Here is an 18786-nt window from a genome sequence, read left to right on the forward strand (position 1 = left end):
AACTTTATTTCTGACCATGCCCTAGCTGTATGAACTGAGGTGAATTATTTTGAAAAATAGGATAATATTCTGCTCATAATCTGAAAAATAGGATAATAATATCCACATTCCAGGTTTATTGTAAAACTTGTATAACATATAAGAATGTGTTCAATTGTAGGCACTCAACAATTCCTTTCCTTTTCATGTCACCACGTTATGGACAATGAAACCGATATTTGAGGAAGTAATTTGACCAACTTCATTCAGTAGATTTCCTGGTGGCGAATCTACTTTTCCTTCCACTGCATCAAGCCATGTTTCTTTGAATCACATTTCTTTGCATCCACAGTCACGTACTGACACATCATACCAGAGCTAGAATTACAAATATCATAGGCCATCCATGGTTCACAGTCCCTCAATAGAAAGACTGGTTTTTGTTCTCTTGAAGTCAAAGACTTTACCCAATAAGACACGATAAAACAGGGATGCTTTTTCCTTAAAAGTTTATTTGTAATAACATTTCTTTTTGACTTTTATTATAGCCATTGTATATAACATCACAATTGATGCAGACCAATATTCATCCAGAGTAACCTCCAGGGGATTATTTAAAGAAAATAATGAAAGGTGCTTGCAGAAGACCATGATAGTAAATCAAGCGCAGAGTTGCTCTGAGTACATCATCCACATACAGGTGAGGCCTCAGTGTCATCCCTTTCATCTCACTTCTTCATAAAGACTAATGAATGGCGAAAGCCTAAAATGGAAGCTTATGAGTTAGATAAATCCTTGTTCTTCTAGTTAATGCTTTTCTCATCTATGAACAGGAGTGTATTTCCTTTATACTAGTATATATGGTCACATTCTATTATTGTGTAAGTTAGTTGCATTAAATTTTATTTGGGATTGCAAGTAAAAGGGCTGAAAATAAGATTCTTAAAGAAATCAAGGACAGTGCTTTCTTAAATGTTTAACAGGAAGAACTTTTAGTTGACCATAAATTTTATTTTGACATTTTCATATGAGAAATTTTATTTATTTTTAAACGACTGAAAAGGACAATTCTAATTGTCCTTTCCATTATTGGATTAAATTGATATAGGTGAAGGATGGTAGATTATCAGGTAAAAATTATTGGCTATAATCTTATGCCATAATTACTACAGTTCACATGGATTTTGAAACTCTCCCAAGTAGGAAAAGTGCTTCTCAGGAGAAAACTAAAAGAAAATCTATTTTATAAATTACATGAATATTTCCCCCTAGAAACCATGTAATGGTATTTGAAAGTGTAATTTACTCAGGAAACTATTTTTAAAAGAGTTGTTTAAGAACTTTCCTAGAATGTGGTTCTCAGAGTTTAAGATGCATAAGAATTGCCAAGGAAACTTTTATAAAATGGATATTCTGGAACCCCACCACCAGAAATTTGGGTTTGAAGGTCCAAGGAATGCGCAGGTCTAAGGGGCATGCCCAAATACTTCTGATGGAGATGGATGGTACAGAGATAACATCTCAAGAAATGCTAAGTATAAGAGTTGGAAAAACAAAGTTAATGGTCAGATGAACTAAAATCAGTTGAGTTATTTATATTCAAGTTGAAGGTTTCTTCTTTGTGAAGGCCTGGACTTTTTTGTTGTTAATGTGCCAATTATACAGCTTCTTTAAAGGAATAAAAGCCAGATTCCATTCTCTCTTACCCTTGTGCTAAGTGGTGGATCAAATTAAATGTGTAATCCATTGTGGGGGAATGAAGACAGCCAGGCTGTGGTGTATGTATGTATGTGTGTATATAGATATATCTCCTGTTCTCTGACATGTATACTTGTGAAGTTTTTACGAGGTGTGTGTTATTGTGGTCAGCTAAGACCACAGGTGTTCCAGGTAACACACCACATTTGCTATCAATACCAAAGTCCATCCTATGTGCCAACCCTGCAGCCAGCCGAGGACACATTTCCTTGTAGTCAGGAAGCCATTGTAGTGGTCAGGCCCCTCCAAAAGGGCTCAAGATAGGAGTAAGTCCTGCCTGTGAATGAACTAAGAGATACTAAAGATATCACTACCAGGAAAATGCAGATTTCATTTTTAGTGCTTACCATTGTACAGACATTGTTCTTTCTTGAAGAAGAATGCTAGATGGCATTTGCAACCCTGTTTTGGCATTATTTTCATTTTTCAATAGACAGGAAACCTCAAAAACCGGAAGCGGCCCAGGCCTCCTGGAACACTGCAAATCCACTCCACTGTTTTTACGAAAGACAAAGAGGAAATGTCGTACTTGTAGCTGGACAGTGTTGGTTTTAATGTCTGGAGAGTGATATGTGCATCACCTTCTATGTGCAAAGAGCAGTTCAGCCACTAACAGTCAGCTAGGCCAGAAGTTGGGGAGCTTGGTTTGAAGTGTGGGAAACACTTTTATCTGGTTTTGTAGACTAAAGTTAGGTTCTAAGGAAGGGAGTCCTCTTGTCCATTCCTGACAGCCAACCCTGGGCACTTTCCCTTGTAGGTCCTAATATTCTCTTCCAGAGATTTGGTCAGGACACCTAAGGACTCCACAAGTCTTGGCAATAGGAATTGGAAGAACATGGCCAACAGCCCCAGAGCTTGGTACTGACAGAGGGGTCTTCTGAGCATTTAAAACTGGACAGCTCATCTAAATATTGATAATTACTTGTGTATAAATAATGAGATTACTGATGAGCTTAACTAAGAATTACTGCTTCAAATTTTTACTGAGCCCAGGTTTTTAAGTCTCTTAGAAGCAGAGAGGCTAAGAGCAGACTTAGGACAGAAGTGAAGAAGCAAGAGCCTTGAAAATTCAAAACAGAGCTATTCTGCATGATTGAGAGTAGACTGTGTCCTTAATCATGAACACATTTGTGGTTGTTTTCTTGTTTTGAAGCTGCCGTGCCCTAATCAACTGACTCTGTGCATGTGTGTGTTTAGGAGCCCTCTGATGTTGTCAGCTCTCTGGACCTGTGTGTGAACATCAGTCTGGAAAACCCTGGCACTAACCCTGCCCTCGAAGCCTACTCTGAGACAGTCAAGGTCTTCAGTGTAAGTGTGGTTTGCCCTTCTTGGAATTCAGACTAGCTGCCAAAGTTTCACAGTCACTGCCTTAGTGTTTGAAGGATACTTAGGACATAGCCTTTAAGTTGTTAATTTTCTAATTGAAATACAGTTACTTATATGTAAAGTTTACCAGCATGTAATTTCCATGAAGGCAGGGATTTTTGTTTTCCTTGTTCCCTGCTCTATTCCCAGCACCTTGAGCAGTGTTTGGCCCACCACAGGTGCTCAATAAATGTTTGTTGAAGAAATAAATAACAATAAAGTGAACACCTTGTGCTCACCACCCACTTAAAAAAAATAAAATGGTACCAATACCTCTGAAATTCTCTGTATCACTCCCCACCCCATCATACCCACTTTTATCTTGTTCCCCCAAAGCAAATCATCATCTTGAATTTTGCATTTATCAATGCTTTTCTTTCTGATGTTGCTAAACATGTATATATTCCTAAAACATTGTTTAGTTTTGCATGGTTTTGAACTTTATGTAAATGGAGTAATACTATATGTGTTCTTCCACAATTTGCTTTCTTAACTCAAGAGCAAATTTCTGGGATTATTTTTCCTTTTTTGTAGATCCCTTTCTATAAAGATTGTGGTGATGATGGAGTCTGCATCTCTGATCTAGTTCTAGATGTTCAACAGCTGCCAGCAGCTCAGTAAGTTTTGCTTGAAAGTTCAGTGAAAACTGTAGAAATAAAAGACACATTAGATTACTTCATTTGGGTGAATGTTTATGGAGATTTTTTTCTATAAAAGAAACATCTATAACTCTTAAAAACCTTTAAAATCTAAATTTCAAAGTATCTAGGAATAAACTTAACCAAGGAGGTGAAAGACCTATACTCTGAAAACTATAAAACATTGATGAAGGAATCTGAAAATGATCCAAAGAAATGGAAAGATATCCTGTGCTCTTGGATTGGAAGAATTAATTTTGTTAAAATGTCCATACTGCCCAGAGCAAACTACAGATTTAATGCAATCTCTATCAAAATGTCCATGACATTTTTCACAGAACTAGAACAAATAATTCTAAAATTTATATGGAACCACAGAAGACCCCAAATTGTCAAAGCAATCTTCAGAAAAAAGAACAAAGTTAGAAGTGTCTTCAGACTATGCTACCAAGCTACAGTAATTAAAAGAGCATGGTACTGGCACAAAAACAGATATATAGATCATTGGAACATAATAGAGAGTCCTGAAATAAACCCATGTATTTATGATCAATTAGTCTATGACACAGGCAAGAATATACAATGGAGAAAAGACAATCCAATCCCTTCAATAAGTGGTGCTGAGAAGGCTGGACAGCTACATGTAAAAGAATAAAATTAGAACATTTTCTCACATCATATACAAAAATAAACACAAAATGGAGTAAGGACCTGAAACCATAAAACTCCTAGAAGAGTACATAGGCAGAACACTCTTTGACATAAATTGTAGCAGTATTTTTTCTGTCCCTGTCTCCTAAGACAAAAGAAATAAAAGCAAAAATAAATAAATGGGATCTAATTAAACTTAAGGGCTTATGCACAGCAAAGGAAACCATTGACAAAACAAAAAGACAACCCACTGAATGGGAGAAAATATTTGTAAATGATATGACCAATAAGGGGTTAATATCCAAAATATATAAACAACTCATACAACTCAAAAAACCAAACAACCCTATTAAAAAATGGGTAGAAGACCTGAATAGACCTTTTTCCAAGGAAGACATACATATGGCCAACAAGCATATAAAAACATGCTCAACATCGCTAATTATCAGAGAAATGCAAATCAAAACCACAATGAGATGTCACCTCATACCTAGCAGGATGGCTATCATCAAAAAGAACACAACGAATGTTAGTGAGGATGTGGAGAAAAGGGAACGCTTGTACACTGTTGGTGGGAATGTAAATTGGTGCAGCCACTATGGAAAGCAGTATGGAGGTTTCTCGAAAAACTAAATATAGAACTACCATATGATCTAGCAATTCCACTTCTGGATATGAACCCAAAGAAAACAAAAACACTAATTCAAAAAGATAGATGCACCCCAATGTTCATAGCAGCATTATATACAATAGCCAAGATACAGAAGTAACCTAAGCGTCCATCAACAGATGAATGGATAAAGAAGATGTGACACACACACATATATATGTACATACACACACATTTATACATACAATGGAATATTACTCAGCCATAAAAAGGATAAAATTCTGCCATTTGCAATAAACATAGATGGACCTAGAGCATACTATGCTTCATGAAATAAGTCAGAGAAAGACAAATACTTTGTTATCACTTATATAGAGAATCTAAAAAATAAAACAAACATATATAGCAAGACAGAAACAGACTCACAGTTAAAAATAATAAACTAGTGGTTACCAGTGGGCAGAGGGAAGGAGGAAGGGGAAAGACAGAGGTAGGGGATTAAGCGATACAAACTACCATGTATAAAATAGATAGGTAATAAGCATATATTGTACAGCACAGCAAAATATAGCCATTATTTTGTAATAACTTTAAATGGAGTATAATCTCTGAAAAGATTGAATCACTATGTTGTACACCTGAAACTAATCTTGTAAATCAACTATATGTCAATAAAAAAATAAAAACATAAATTTCAACTTCTCTCATCCATATAGAAGTAAAACACCAAGAAACATAAAACCGCTTGTATTTGGATCGTGCTTTTTTCTGCAATGTAATTAAAAGCAACAAAAAAGAAAATCCAGTAGCATTTAGTCTTTCATTGTCAATATTATTTTACTATGAAGATAATTTATTATTAAGCAATTTTCTGTCTTCTAAATAGTAAATCTAAAGAGTTTTTTTTAATGAGTAAAGTATTTGAATACTAGCTTTTTAAAAAAAAAAAAACTGTAATGACTTTTTTTCTTTTTCTCCTTTTTACTTCTAACAGACAACAGCCCTTCATTGTCAGCAACCAAAACAAAAGGTTAACATTTTCAGTAACACTGAAAAACAAAAAGGAAAGTGCATACAACAGTGGGATTGTTGTTGATTTTTCAGAAAATCTGTTTTTTGCTTCCTGGTCCATGCCGGTATGTGAAGGCACCCTGTGTTAACTGCTGATCTGTTTCCTACTTGTTGTCAATTACCGTCTCCCTTATACGCAAATCTCCATGTCCTCTGTGTTTTCTGAAGAAACACCTTAACCCTGAGCATGATCAATCCTGACTTGTGGCTCCCAACTAGTTAAACCACTTGAGAACACAGCCTGGCTGTGTATCTAGACCAATTCTGCTTCACAGCTTGGGTCAGTTTTCCTTTGCCCTGACACTTGGCAGTAGTAGCCAGACTCTACAATAAACTCTCCTCAAGCCATCTGTGTGATGAGGCTTCCTCGGTGCCGCACAGATGCTGGGAGCTGCACTTGCTCTGAGAAATTAGAGTCCCACAGCTCAGCCCGAGCTTAGTAACCACAGGTCTTGCTGCTGCCAAGATGCTGCATTCCAATGAGGTCAGTTAATCATGTTGACTTGATCGCTATACCAGGAACACACTTGCCCATGAATGTCCCCCTGGTCCCTCCTCTGCCACCAAGCAGTGAAAAGGAGAGAAGGAAAAAGCTGAGATTTTCCAAATTCACTATTTGATGAAAGGATTAAAAAATGGTTTCATCCAGTTTAAAGTCAATGTGAACTTAATAGATTTAGTGTTCTAAACCTATTCTGACTTCAGTGTTTAAATTTCTTGTGCCAAATGACAACTGCTTATTTTAAAGAGAAAAAAACCTGAGGAAAACTATAATGATTCTTTAAATTATTTAAGGTATAAACAAAAACTATATTTTATTTGTCTTTCTCTTGAAACTACAACTTTGAAATATACTGAGAGAAAAGTATGTATTAAAGACAGCATTTCTAAATAGTGGATTGAAGTTATTTTGTGCTTCTGAAATATAAGAAATATGATTTATTTCTGGGTAAAATTCCAGTATTTGACCTCTCCTTTGTCTTGTTGGGTGTCCTGCTTAGCAATAAAAAAAGAGTATGTTAGCCACTTGGACAACTCATACAAGACTTTCAAGTCTTGGTGTGAACCAACTTTACTGCTAGAATTTCCAGGTGGTTTATACATCCTTCAGCACGTATGTGCGTGTGCATGCACACATACACACATTGCATACTAATCATTGTTTCCTTGGTCTCATTCAGGTTGATGGGACAGAAGTGACATGCCAGATTGCTTCATCTCAGAAGTCTGTTACCTGCAATGTGGGCTACCCTGCTTTAAAAAGGGAACAGCAGGTACACCTTGCATTTAATCCTTAAATCCATGCTGGCTCCTCCTTGCCATTGGTGTTAACCAATGAACCATCTTTATTAGGTATCGTCATTTGATAGGCACCACAAAATAACTGCCTGCATGTGTTTTAAAAAAATTTTTTTTTTATACAGCAGGTTCTTATTAGTTACCTATTTTATACACATCAGTATATATATGTCAATCCCAATCTCCCAATTCATCCCACCACCACCACCACCGCCCCGCCACTTTCCCCCCTTGGTGTCCATACGTTTGTTCTCTACATCTGTGTCTCAATTTCTGCCCTGCAAACCGGTTCATCTGTACCATTTTTCTAGGTTCCACATATATGCGTTAATATACGATATTTGTTTTTCTTTCTGACTTACTTCACTCTGTATGACAGTCTCTGTGTCCATCCACATCTCTACAAATGACCCAATTTCGTTCCTTTTTATGGCTGAGTAATATTCCATTGTATATATGTACCACATCTTCTTTATCCATTTGACTATCAACGTTGCCTGCATATTTAGAGGAAGTTTTTAAATATCTGCATGTTTTCTTTAAGTTATTAATAAAAGTGGGATTTTCCCCTGTGCAGTTCATTCCCAAAGGCACATACAAACAGTATAGAAAGTTCTTTATTTCTGAACACATTGACCAACACTGGTCAAAGTGCTTTACAGAGTCATGGATATCATTTTCAACCCCTCGTAAGCAAATTTTACATCAGCACAAAGCCTTCAAATTCAGATAAGTGTAAGTGCCTGTGATGTGCTGTATGTATATGTCAGGTGAATTCAGTTCTATTCTGAAGGCAAGGCAAGGTGGACAAATACATAGATATTCTACAAATTATAAAGCTTAAGGTTTATAAAATTCAGAATCAAATGGGAGTGAGTTTACTTTTATGGGACACTTTTTTTTTCATGTTGGTCCCGGAGCACAAAGTGTCATAGATTGATGAATTTTCATTTTGTGTATAGGTGACTTTCACTATTAACTTCGACTTCAATCTTCAAAACCTTCAGAATCAGGCCTCTGTCAGTTTCCAAGCCTTAAGGTAAAACATGATGAAGTCATGAATTAATGATGGGTGGCTTTTCTAATATTTCTCTTTCAGTAATTTCCTCATGTTCCTTTCAATAGTGAAAGCTACGAGGAAAACAAGGCAGATAATTCAGTCAACTTCAAACTCTCTCTGCTGTATGATGCCGAAATTCACGTAACAAGGTAGGTGAAACAGTGGGCAGCCTGTGACCATGGACATCACTCCGGCTCATAACATATTTGGTTCATGACTGAACAAGTCCTCTATATGCTCATTCTTAACTGGGGAATTTGAATTAAAATATTTCCTCCTTGTCAACTAAAACAGAAGTCCAGGGACAAACTGGTCCCTAGGGGAATCTTGAGGGACTCTTTAGGTTTATTGACTAAGGGCAACACCAGAAAGACAAAGGAATAATCCTCTGTCACACGCCAAGGGAAACTCCCCCGCAGGCCCTCGGACGGGCTATCAAAGCAGAACTCGCAGGGCCCCGAGGAGTTGCCGCCACTTCCTTCTCCACGCCTGTGTCCTACTATCCACATGAGATCTCAAGCAATGTCCCCACTCCTGGACGCTGAAGCCCCAAACACAAATACTGAATCTAGTTACAGAAAATTAGTTTCTGGGTAGAAAATTCCTGACATAGCAGATTAGGGGTTTCTTCCAACCAGGAGAAAATGAGGCATTTTTCAAAAGAGGTCATCCAGAAGGACATGAGTTATTCCATTTTCTTGCCCGCCCAAAGCAAGTAAACCTGAGAGCACCAGGCAAAATGGTACTAGTTGATACCAGTTATCTTGAATTGTTCAGAGAGACATGTGTCTTGAGAGGTGAATAACATGTAGACCCCACAGGGGCTAATAGGATCACCTTCAAGAAGGGAAGTGGGTTCATGGGCACAGACACATTGGGGCACAGCTATGCAGGTACACAGGCTGCAGGTGACACCCATTTCCAAGCCTGGGAACCAGAGTTCTCTACCTGCTGAAACACTAAGGCAGCCTTCGCAGCACAGATCAGTGACCCCTGGAAAACACGCAGCAGTGTATCCCCAAGGAGCCACGCTTCAAAGCGTCCAGTGACTGCAGATTTCTCTAACATCGCTCCAGCCCCTAAAGCATGGAATATGTAGATCATCCAACAGATCCCTGAGCAAAAACAAAAAGGAAAATATGTCATTATGTCTAGAGCTAGAGACACATGAGCAAAGATGAAAAGAATGCTTCCTTATCGAGTGAGTTGCAAACAGCAAAAGCAGAAACAGAGTATAGCCCAAGTCATCCATCCCTGAAAAATTATTCAGTAACTGCAGATTTCAAAGGGCCCTCAGCTGCTAAAATAAGTAACTGAAAACAGATGCAGCCCAAGAGATTGACAGCACCACATTACCTGATTTTTTTTCTTCCTACCTTTAATGCTTCTTTCTCATCCTGAATGCTTTTTGTTAATAGAGCCTTTTTCTAATTCCATTCTCCCACCATGGCCAATTTTTTAAGATATTTTAAGATGAAATAAATACAATACTGAAGTGGGACTTCACTTTTACTAACATCTTAGCTATGTATTTTTTGTGATGGTAAATTGGATTCTCAGACATTCTCATATTCTTTTAAGTATATCATGCAGTTAAAAAAAATATGGAGAATTATGAAGAATAAAGCTAAAGTGGCTCCTAATCCTACCTCTCAGATAATTTCTCTTAATGTCTCTTCTAAAAAAAGATATTAAATGTACATGGATAGAAAATCCAAACATTACAGAAACATACACAACAGAAAGTGAAATCATCCCTCCGCATCTCCTCTGGTCATTTTGTAGATGACTAACTTGACTGTTTTCAGAATACCTTCCAGATACAGGGTTTATTTACCTACCAGGATATATGCATCACACACACACACACACACACACACACTTTACTTTTTTTGAAAAAAAGTCCTACCCAATTATTGAGTATATCCCTTAGGAATCACTTTGATACTGTATAAGTGTGTAATTATTTTGTGCAAATATGATGGATGGAAATAGATGACAGTAGAATTACTTCTAAAACAAGATCCGCCTGAGTACAGCTAACTGCTAATATAAATATATTGATCAATAGTTAAGTAACTGAAGGAACACTTAAGTAACATGGAAAAATACTGGATCTCTTTAAAATGCAAAAACAGAGCATATTAATCAATTTAAAAACTGGCCATACTTAGGGGCTCGCACAAAGATCTTCTGGAAGGCAAAGGGAATAATTCATGGACATACAGCCAGACTTTCTGTTTTATCTTCTTTTATTGTAATTAATTTTTATTGGGGTCAGGCTTTCTGTTTCAAATCCTAGTCAGTTTTCCCATTTTCCATGTAAGGCTGACAAATCATTGTTTCCTCTCATAGACATAACCTTGACAAATACTACATCTATTTTAAGTCCCTATGGCATATTTTCCTTTTGAGAATTTGGGAAAAAATTCTAAGGCATAAAAAAAGAAAAAGGCAAGATTTTCAGTAAAGAAACCAAAAAACTCTTATCTCAGAAAATATCCAATTTTTTTTTTTTTTTTTCAGAAATAGAATCAACATCCTGTAGTTAGGATAAATTGTCTGTTGGGAATAAATATTGCTTCTCAGACTCCCATCCCTGCTATCTACCCTCCACCCCTCAATGAAGCTACCCTAGTTGAAATCCATCCTCAGATTCCCAGAAATGAGTGAAGAGAGGGAATGGTATTCAGTTACCTTCCAGTCTGAGTGGTCCTGTGGGGTTCCCTCTGGCCTGGTCATCACTTCACTTGCAAACCCTACTCAGCAGCCCCAAGCACAGAAGTCCAATTAGGCCAGTGCCTCTAGGCCTAGTCTAGTAAAACTCCTGGGTCAGCCACCTTAGAGATGGTCTGTATGGTCAGTGGTGGAAACAGACTGACCAACCCCAATTCAGACCAAAGCGTCAGAGCTGGTTTGGAACTAGGGAAGAATAGGGAGAAGGAATAATAAATAAAATGTACACCCCGTTTCACAGGCATCCAGTGATGAGTAGTGCAGGAGCTAATGCCCGATATCTTATCATGGTATTTCAGCCATCATACCAAGTGGAGAATCCTCTGCCTTATAAATCCATTCACCCAATCAATAAGGACCAAGTGGCCACTGTATTAACACACCTGTCAATATATCTTGACACACCTGTCAAGATATAATATCTTGAGAAGAGTTTCACTACAAATTCTTAAGTAATACATTTGTATTTATTTTAGAAACTTTACAACTGATACACATATAAGACAAAGAATCTCAGCAGAATGATCATTAAGGGATATGTTTTGAAAGGAACTTGTTTTAGCCTTAGAAATGTATACTGGATCATAAGTCCATAATAAGCATTTGTTTTCATTCAATGTTTTGTACCTAAATGTAAACTCTTTCACTTGTAAAATAAGCTAGAAGATATTTAGATAAAAGAAATATTAAACTTCAAGAACAACAGCATAACTAAAATATTCGGCTTTGCAAACATCACCCAACAGATCTACCAACATAAATTTTTATGAAGTCTCCTCGGATGGGAATATTCCTTCTATTGTGAACAATTTTGAAGATATTGGTCCAAAATTCGTCTTCTCCATTAAGGTTGGTAAGCCTGACATAAGAATGGAAAATCAAGAGAAAGGGGGAAAAAAATGAGGGCAGGAGGAGAAGAAGAGAGTAAAAAGAAGTTGAAATACACCAGTGGTTCTCAAACTTGAGCACGCATTAGAATCACCTGGAGTCTTGTTAAAACACATGTCACTGGGCTCCATCTCCAGTGTTTCTGATTCAGAAGGTCTGGGGTGGACCTAACAATGTGCAGTTCTAACAAGTTCCCAGGTGATGCTGGTGCTTCTGGGCCGGGTGCCATACTTTGAGAACTACTAAGGTAGACCATTGATAAGTAAACAGGTGGGCCTTGTACATAGCTATGTGTCCTGGGTAAGGGATAATCAATGTATTTTGAAAGCAAATGTTGCACATTAATCAACAGAGCAGTAATATAATGATACTGCTATGGACAAAAGTCTCTGAAATATAATCAGTATGCCAATTTATCCTTGGAAACCACTTCTATTTGAGAAGCTCACCATTTGTATACAAATATTTATTTTGTACAGTCATGCTAAGTAGTGTATAAAAATATTTTAAAATCAGTTTCTATTGGCTATTACTTAGTAATTATTAAAGTTTGTTTTCAGTTATATAAAGAGAAATGAATTTATGAGAGAATGATATTTTATAATAACATTGCATAAACTTTGGAAAATAAAAAGGGAAGAATCCATCCACCGCCCTTAATCATTACCATCTTATTTTTGTACATTTCCTATAAGTCTTCCACATGGTTGCAACTCTATAATTCAGTGATTTAAAAAGTCCTTAAAGGAGTCTTGATTTGTGATCCAGATACTGGAATATATAAAAGGTACATGGTATTTGGCAACTACTTTTTTAATAAAACATTTAGTCAGTTAGTAGTAAATATTATAAAATAATATTCAAAGAGCATGTAGTAAGTATCAGCCTTTGTATGAAGTGCTTTATGTATGTTAACCCATTTAATTCCCAGATCAGTTATGAGATTGATAGGATTATTATTCCTACGAGTGTTCTTTAAAATGTTTAACAACCAGTAGGGCATGAGCCCTGGACAATTAGGACAGACTTTCCACCAGCGAGAACAGAGGCTGTATCTGTGCATACCTACTGATTTGCCCATTATCTTTATTTTACAAATGAGAAAACTGAAGCATAAAGAGGTCAAGTACCTTGCCCAAGCCACACTGCTAGTCAGGGGCAGAGTGGGACTCTATGCCCTAGCAGACCAAACCCACAGATGGTATGTGTTTTTAATCACCTCCTAAGTCACAAATTATTTACCAGTTAAAATTGTAGATGTTGAGATTCTTCCAAGAGGTAAAACACAGCGAGCCAAAGAGTGACCATGAAGTAATGACTCACTTTCATATGGACTCACTCTTACCACTTAATAGTTGCCCCTCATCAACACTGAGGTTATTGATCACGTTCCTTCCAACATGTGTATGATGTAGCGGCAATCAGAACGTTTTCTTACTACATAGGTAACAACAGGAAGTGTTCCTGTCAGCATGGCATCTGTAATCATCCATATCCCTCAATACACCAAAGGCAAGAACCCGCTGATGTACCTGACTGGGGTGCACACGGACCAGGTAAGTGCAGCCAAATTGCCTATAAAAACGTGTACCTTCCATACGGAAATGTTCCATGAGGTGGGGGTGATCATGTCTGCATCATATAGACAAGAAATTGAAAAGATAACCCCTATGCACCCTGAGTGCCAGGTAACTAGCAGTTAATTTCATATTAGAAGCAGGATATCGTTATAAGAAATGTCTGAGTCTAGGGATGTACAGATGGCAGAAGTTATTAAAACCTCCTTCTGACCAGCTGAAGATCTGACTTTGTCAGAGCCCTGTTTATAGAGAAGTTAGTTGGCTGGGAAGTGAGAGGTTGAACCCATAGTGGGAGAGTAGTTGGTCTACACAGCTGCAGTCAGTAGCTGGTCTTCAAGCTGCCAGCCTGGATTTTCAACTGGTAGTTGTCAACCTTGGTTGCTCATTTAATCACCTGGGTCGCTTTTTAAATGTGTGATGCCCAGACCTACCCCAGGCAATTAAATCAGAATCTCCAGGGCTAAGGCTCTAGCACCAGTGTTTTTCTTTAAAAGCCCTCTGGGTATTTCTCTAAAAGCCCCCCGGCTACAGAGGTGCTGTAGCCAAACCCCTGACAGTGGCTCAGCCATAGTCTAGCACTTAGCTAATGCTACAGCAGTGTTACTTCCGTGCTGTTTATAGGTGACTACAGGAAAGCAAAATCCTAAACTGTTCCACAGAAAAGAACCCTGAATTAAATAAATCACTCACAGACGATTGTTATTACAAATTTGTGTCATCACATGTGGGCTGCAAGAACCAGCGCCATGCCATCGACTCACATCAGGAGGATTTGAATACTTCAGGGTTTGCATTAGTGATGAACAGAAGTGTGGCCAGGTCAGCACAGTGAAGAGAATCCGGGGAGCCCCTCCCCTGCCCCAACATGTGACAATAGGATTTCCTAACAAGTCGAAAATAACATCATAAACCATCTTGCTTCCTAAGACTGATTTGATGTCCTTCTTTGTAGGCTGGTGACATCAGTTGCAAAGCCGAAATAAATCCACTGAAAATAGGACAAACATCATCTTCTGTATCTTTCAAGAGTGAAAATTTCCGTCATGTAAAAGAATTGGTGAGGACAGGTTAATGGGGTGAAAACTTCCTTTAGTGATTCATTGTTTGTTTTACCTGGAAATTGAGGCACTTCTTTTTTCCTGCCACCTCAGGTGGTAGAACTTTCCTATTTTGCCTTTGATGATCTGTGTGAATCAAGAAAATACACGCTGAAATCTAGGTTATTGGAATTATTATTTATGCCATTATTATAAAATACATGTTCCAAATTTCATGATATTAAAAGGACTCCATGTCAAACTGTGTCGTGCACATTGGAAACGTTGCAAAGAGCTGAGCGGGAGCTGGGCGTGTTTGGGAGGTGAAGCCCCCTCACCTCCTCCACATAATCACTGATGTCTTCTATTGAGCTGTTAAATTTGACTCTCTGACCACCCTTCTCTGTTTTCAATATTTTGTCATCTCCTGCTCGAGAGTTATGCCACTTTTTTGGGAAAGACACTTGTGTAGCATCTAGCATGGTGCTTGGCACATATGAAGTATTCAAATAAGCAAACATTTAGTAAACAGTAAAAGCTAAACCAACCTCAGTTCTCCCCTATGAACAACATTGAAATTCTCCTGTTTTTCTTTTATTGCAATTATTTTATTTCACGAAGGATGGGAAAATAGGAGAATGAACAGTTTCTTATTTAAGTAACTATAGTGTAATTACAGTGTAAATGTGGTCTAAATCTGAACAGAGGTATGTAAAAATGCTCAGGAGAAACTCATCTCAGGGTATGAGATGAGTTATACCTCTCAGCATTTTCCTTATTTTTGTGAAAACGTTTTGATTTTGTAAAAAAGGCAACTTCTGTGAACAATATAGAGGAGACATAACACGAAAAACAAAGAAGAAACTAAAGTTCTCCAGAAATCTAACAGCTGACCACTTAACATTTAATGAACATTCTTCTTTACCTCTAATCATTAACCTACATATAAGCACATGTACACTGTTACATAAATGAACCAAGCTACCTTTTTTCATTGGCCGGTATGTCACAGATCTTTTAATAGGCTTTATTTTTAGAGCAATTTTAGGTTCACAGCAAAATTGAGTCTAAATTACAGAAATTTCCCATATACTTCTTGCCCCACTTACCCACAGCCTCCTACACTATGAACCCGCCGCCCCCCGCCCCCCGCCCAGAGTGGTACATTTGTTTCAATTGATGAACCTACACTGACACATCATAATTACCCAAAGTCCATGGTTTACACTAGGTTACCCTTGATGTACGTTCTATCGGTTTGGACGAACGTATAATGACATGGATCCACAGTTACGGTGTGCAGAATGGTTCACCGCCCAGAAACTCCTCTGCGCTCCACCTATTCATCCCTCCTTCCCCCCTAACCCTTGGCAGCCACCGATTCTTTTACTGACAACTTTTTTAAAATTCAAGGAGTGCATCTGTATCATGAGGTTACTGACTGAATTGTACTACATTTTGTGTATGTATATTCAATAATTAACTAGTGCACTGTTGATAAACACGGATTGTTTAGTCTTTTGGGTTTTTTAAAATTTTTATTTTACACTGGAGTATAGTTGATTAACAGTCTTGTGCGGGCTGTTGTTTCTCTTTAACTCTGAGAAACAGTAGTTCAGTAAACAGGCCTGCTGTACTCTTCTGCACACACTTATGATTATCTCCTGAGGCCTTCCGCACAGATGGGAAGCGGCAGGGGCAAAGGACATGCACTTTTTACATTTTGAAGCAAAGTGCTAAAAATCTCCAGAAGAAGGGTTGTAACTAGTAATAGTTCATGAGATTGCTGATTTCCTTAGATCCTTCCCAGTACTGGGTTTTACCTGTCTTTGTAAAATTTGGGTGTTTATTTTTTAAAGCCCGTACTAACTCTCTCTTCTTTTACCCTTGACTCCAACCTGAAAGAACTGCAGAACCGCTTCGTGTAGTAACGTCACCTGCTGGCTGAAAGACCTTCAGGTGAAAGGAGAATACTTCCTTAATGTGTCTACCAGAATTTGGAACGGGACTTTTGCAGTAGTAAGTATCAGCTTTGTTTATTCGGCTCATTGATAGCAATGAAACATAAGCCTTCACTGTCAATAAGGTCGCGCCCTCTGACAAAATTAGCATTCTGACTGACGTCAGCCGTGCCCAGTGACCCAGAGCAATCTTACCTTGGAAGGCAGTATGCTTCCATCCCTTTCCAAAGCTTGCCCAACCTGGCTGGGCCTCAGAATCACCTGGGCTGCTTGTAAAGCATCTGCTTCATAGATTCCATGCCAACCTACGACAGCAGAATCTCTGGAAATGGTGTCAGGAGCCCCTCGGCTGCCTGGGGTGCGGTGGGCCACCTGCTCTGTCTTCCTCCTCCTCCTCTTGACTTTTCTGACTTCTGGTCTCCTCCACCACACCCAAATCAAAGTGCCTCAATTCCTTGTGCTCCCAGGTGACTGTTGATTGATCTCAAACTACCTGGTAGATGAATCTAACCTACGAATCCATCGTCCTATATTAGAGCCAGGTGTAACCACTCTGCTCTCCTGTTTTTAATCCCTTCTCTGGTGGAAGCCCCGGTGTGCTTACAGTTTTTTTTAAGTCATTTCAATCTCACAACGAGTTTGAGGAATGTGCCAGAATGATGTCAGAGTGTTTTTCCAGTTGGCAGGTGTGACTTGGCAGTAGTGATATCTGCTTTCAGCAGAGATTTCGGTAGCCAGAATTTCAATCTGGCACGAAGTGTAAGGATGGACAGAGCTCCTTACATCTGACTACATAAGCGGCGAGCTGTTCATTTTACTAACACTGGCTCTGATTGAGGCGGCAAAATAGAAATTAGTTTGAAACCTCCAGGGGGCCTTGTGGCTCTCAGTGAATTTTTTTTAAACGAATAAATCAGTCTTCAAGGTGCTCACCAACCATACCCTATTCCCTATTTTCTAACCACTTCATGATCTCTCCAACAAACCCCTCCCTGCTGTGGAGTTTTATGTCACATCAGAGAACTTGGCTCCCTCCGAACTTGGCCCCGGAACCAAAATATAAGCAATATTCTTCGATAAAGACATAATAGAAAGAGGAATTGTGAAAGGCAGGTGAAAAACTAGAGAAGTGGAGGAGTGATGAGTTGGGTTGTCTCCTTGTTTGCCTTTATTTGGTTTTCTTGTTAGTTGCATTTGCTTTCAAGCCTTCAGGATGCCTCTAAATCCTGTAAGATGCAAAGCAGGCAGTTATACCATCATCCCAGCTGCTGCAGTTTGGTGCTCAGTTTTACCCATTGGATCTTGGCTCCTTGGATTTGAGGAACAAATGTTTTCATAGTAACCTTTGCCAGCTGGGAAGGAAAACGGACTGTTGCAAATCAAAAGGCAATCACCCCGGCTCTGTAAAAAGCATTTGGTTTTTCTTGAGTTCGTTTAAAGCTACATCATTTTAACTGTAAGACTTTTTATAGTACCTTCCCCAAGGTTTTCAGAAGCAGCAGTTTCATTTCTGGAAGCAAAATTCTGAAGAAGTGTATTATTTATGCTTTTTCAACATGGTTATGATAGTTAAGCTGAAAAACACCCCTGAGAGTTACTGCATATCAAGTCCTACACATCTTCCTCCTTCATGAAAGGTCAAATGTTTATCCCCACCTTGTTTTGAACCATTTCAACAGTGGATGTTCTCAGACCATCTAGGAGATCCAGTCTGAAATATGAATCCTACTTCCTGTATTAGAGCCCATGAATATACTAACTTTTGCCCTTTTTCTGAGGCAGTGCAAGTCAACTTAACATTTCAAGTAATTTCATCACAAATTGATTGCTCAGGTTGCCAAATCAGTGGCACTGTTGGTTGCTGTTTGTAAGAAAAAGGCTTGTTGAATGCTAGCAGGTGTGTGACTTCACTCTCCTGGGTGTGCATGGTACGCCTACCACTACTTGTTAACCCTGCAGGATACTATGTACCCATGCAAAGGGCCAGACTTAGGAGGGCAGATATATCAGTGTTGTAAGGAAATTCTTTCATCTTTAGTCTGCAGGAACTATTAAATAAGAACATTCACTTAACTGTTACTCCTTTTTAAATTTACACCATTATCAATACTCCTAATGTTCCCCAAATAATGTATGTTTGAGAGACCAGTGAT

General features: G+C 38.3%; 1 protein-coding gene across 1 annotated transcript in view; it reads left to right on the top strand.

The window, feature by feature from the left end:
• ITGA2 (integrin subunit alpha 2) overlaps positions 1-18786 on the top strand; it is a 102856-nt gene that overhangs the window by 76639 nt on the left and 7431 nt on the right. The window contains exons 17-27 of the mRNA XM_068532712.1: positions 528-679; positions 2935-3045; positions 3637-3719; positions 5996-6137; positions 7254-7346; positions 8334-8410; positions 8497-8580; positions 11914-12016; positions 13501-13611; positions 14588-14692; positions 16578-16691. Coding sequence (XP_068388813.1) covers positions 528-679; positions 2935-3045; positions 3637-3719; positions 5996-6137; positions 7254-7346; positions 8334-8410; positions 8497-8580; positions 11914-12016; positions 13501-13611; positions 14588-14692; positions 16578-16691 — 1175 coding nt within the window. The remainder of the gene's footprint in view (positions 1-527; positions 680-2934; positions 3046-3636; positions 3720-5995; positions 6138-7253; positions 7347-8333; positions 8411-8496; positions 8581-11913; positions 12017-13500; positions 13612-14587; positions 14693-16577; positions 16692-18786) is intronic.

This window comes from Eschrichtius robustus, chromosome 2, assembly GCF_028021215.1.
Source record: "Eschrichtius robustus isolate mEscRob2 chromosome 2, mEscRob2.pri, whole genome shotgun sequence".
NCBI lineage: Eukaryota > Metazoa > Chordata > Mammalia > Artiodactyla > Eschrichtiidae > Eschrichtius > Eschrichtius robustus.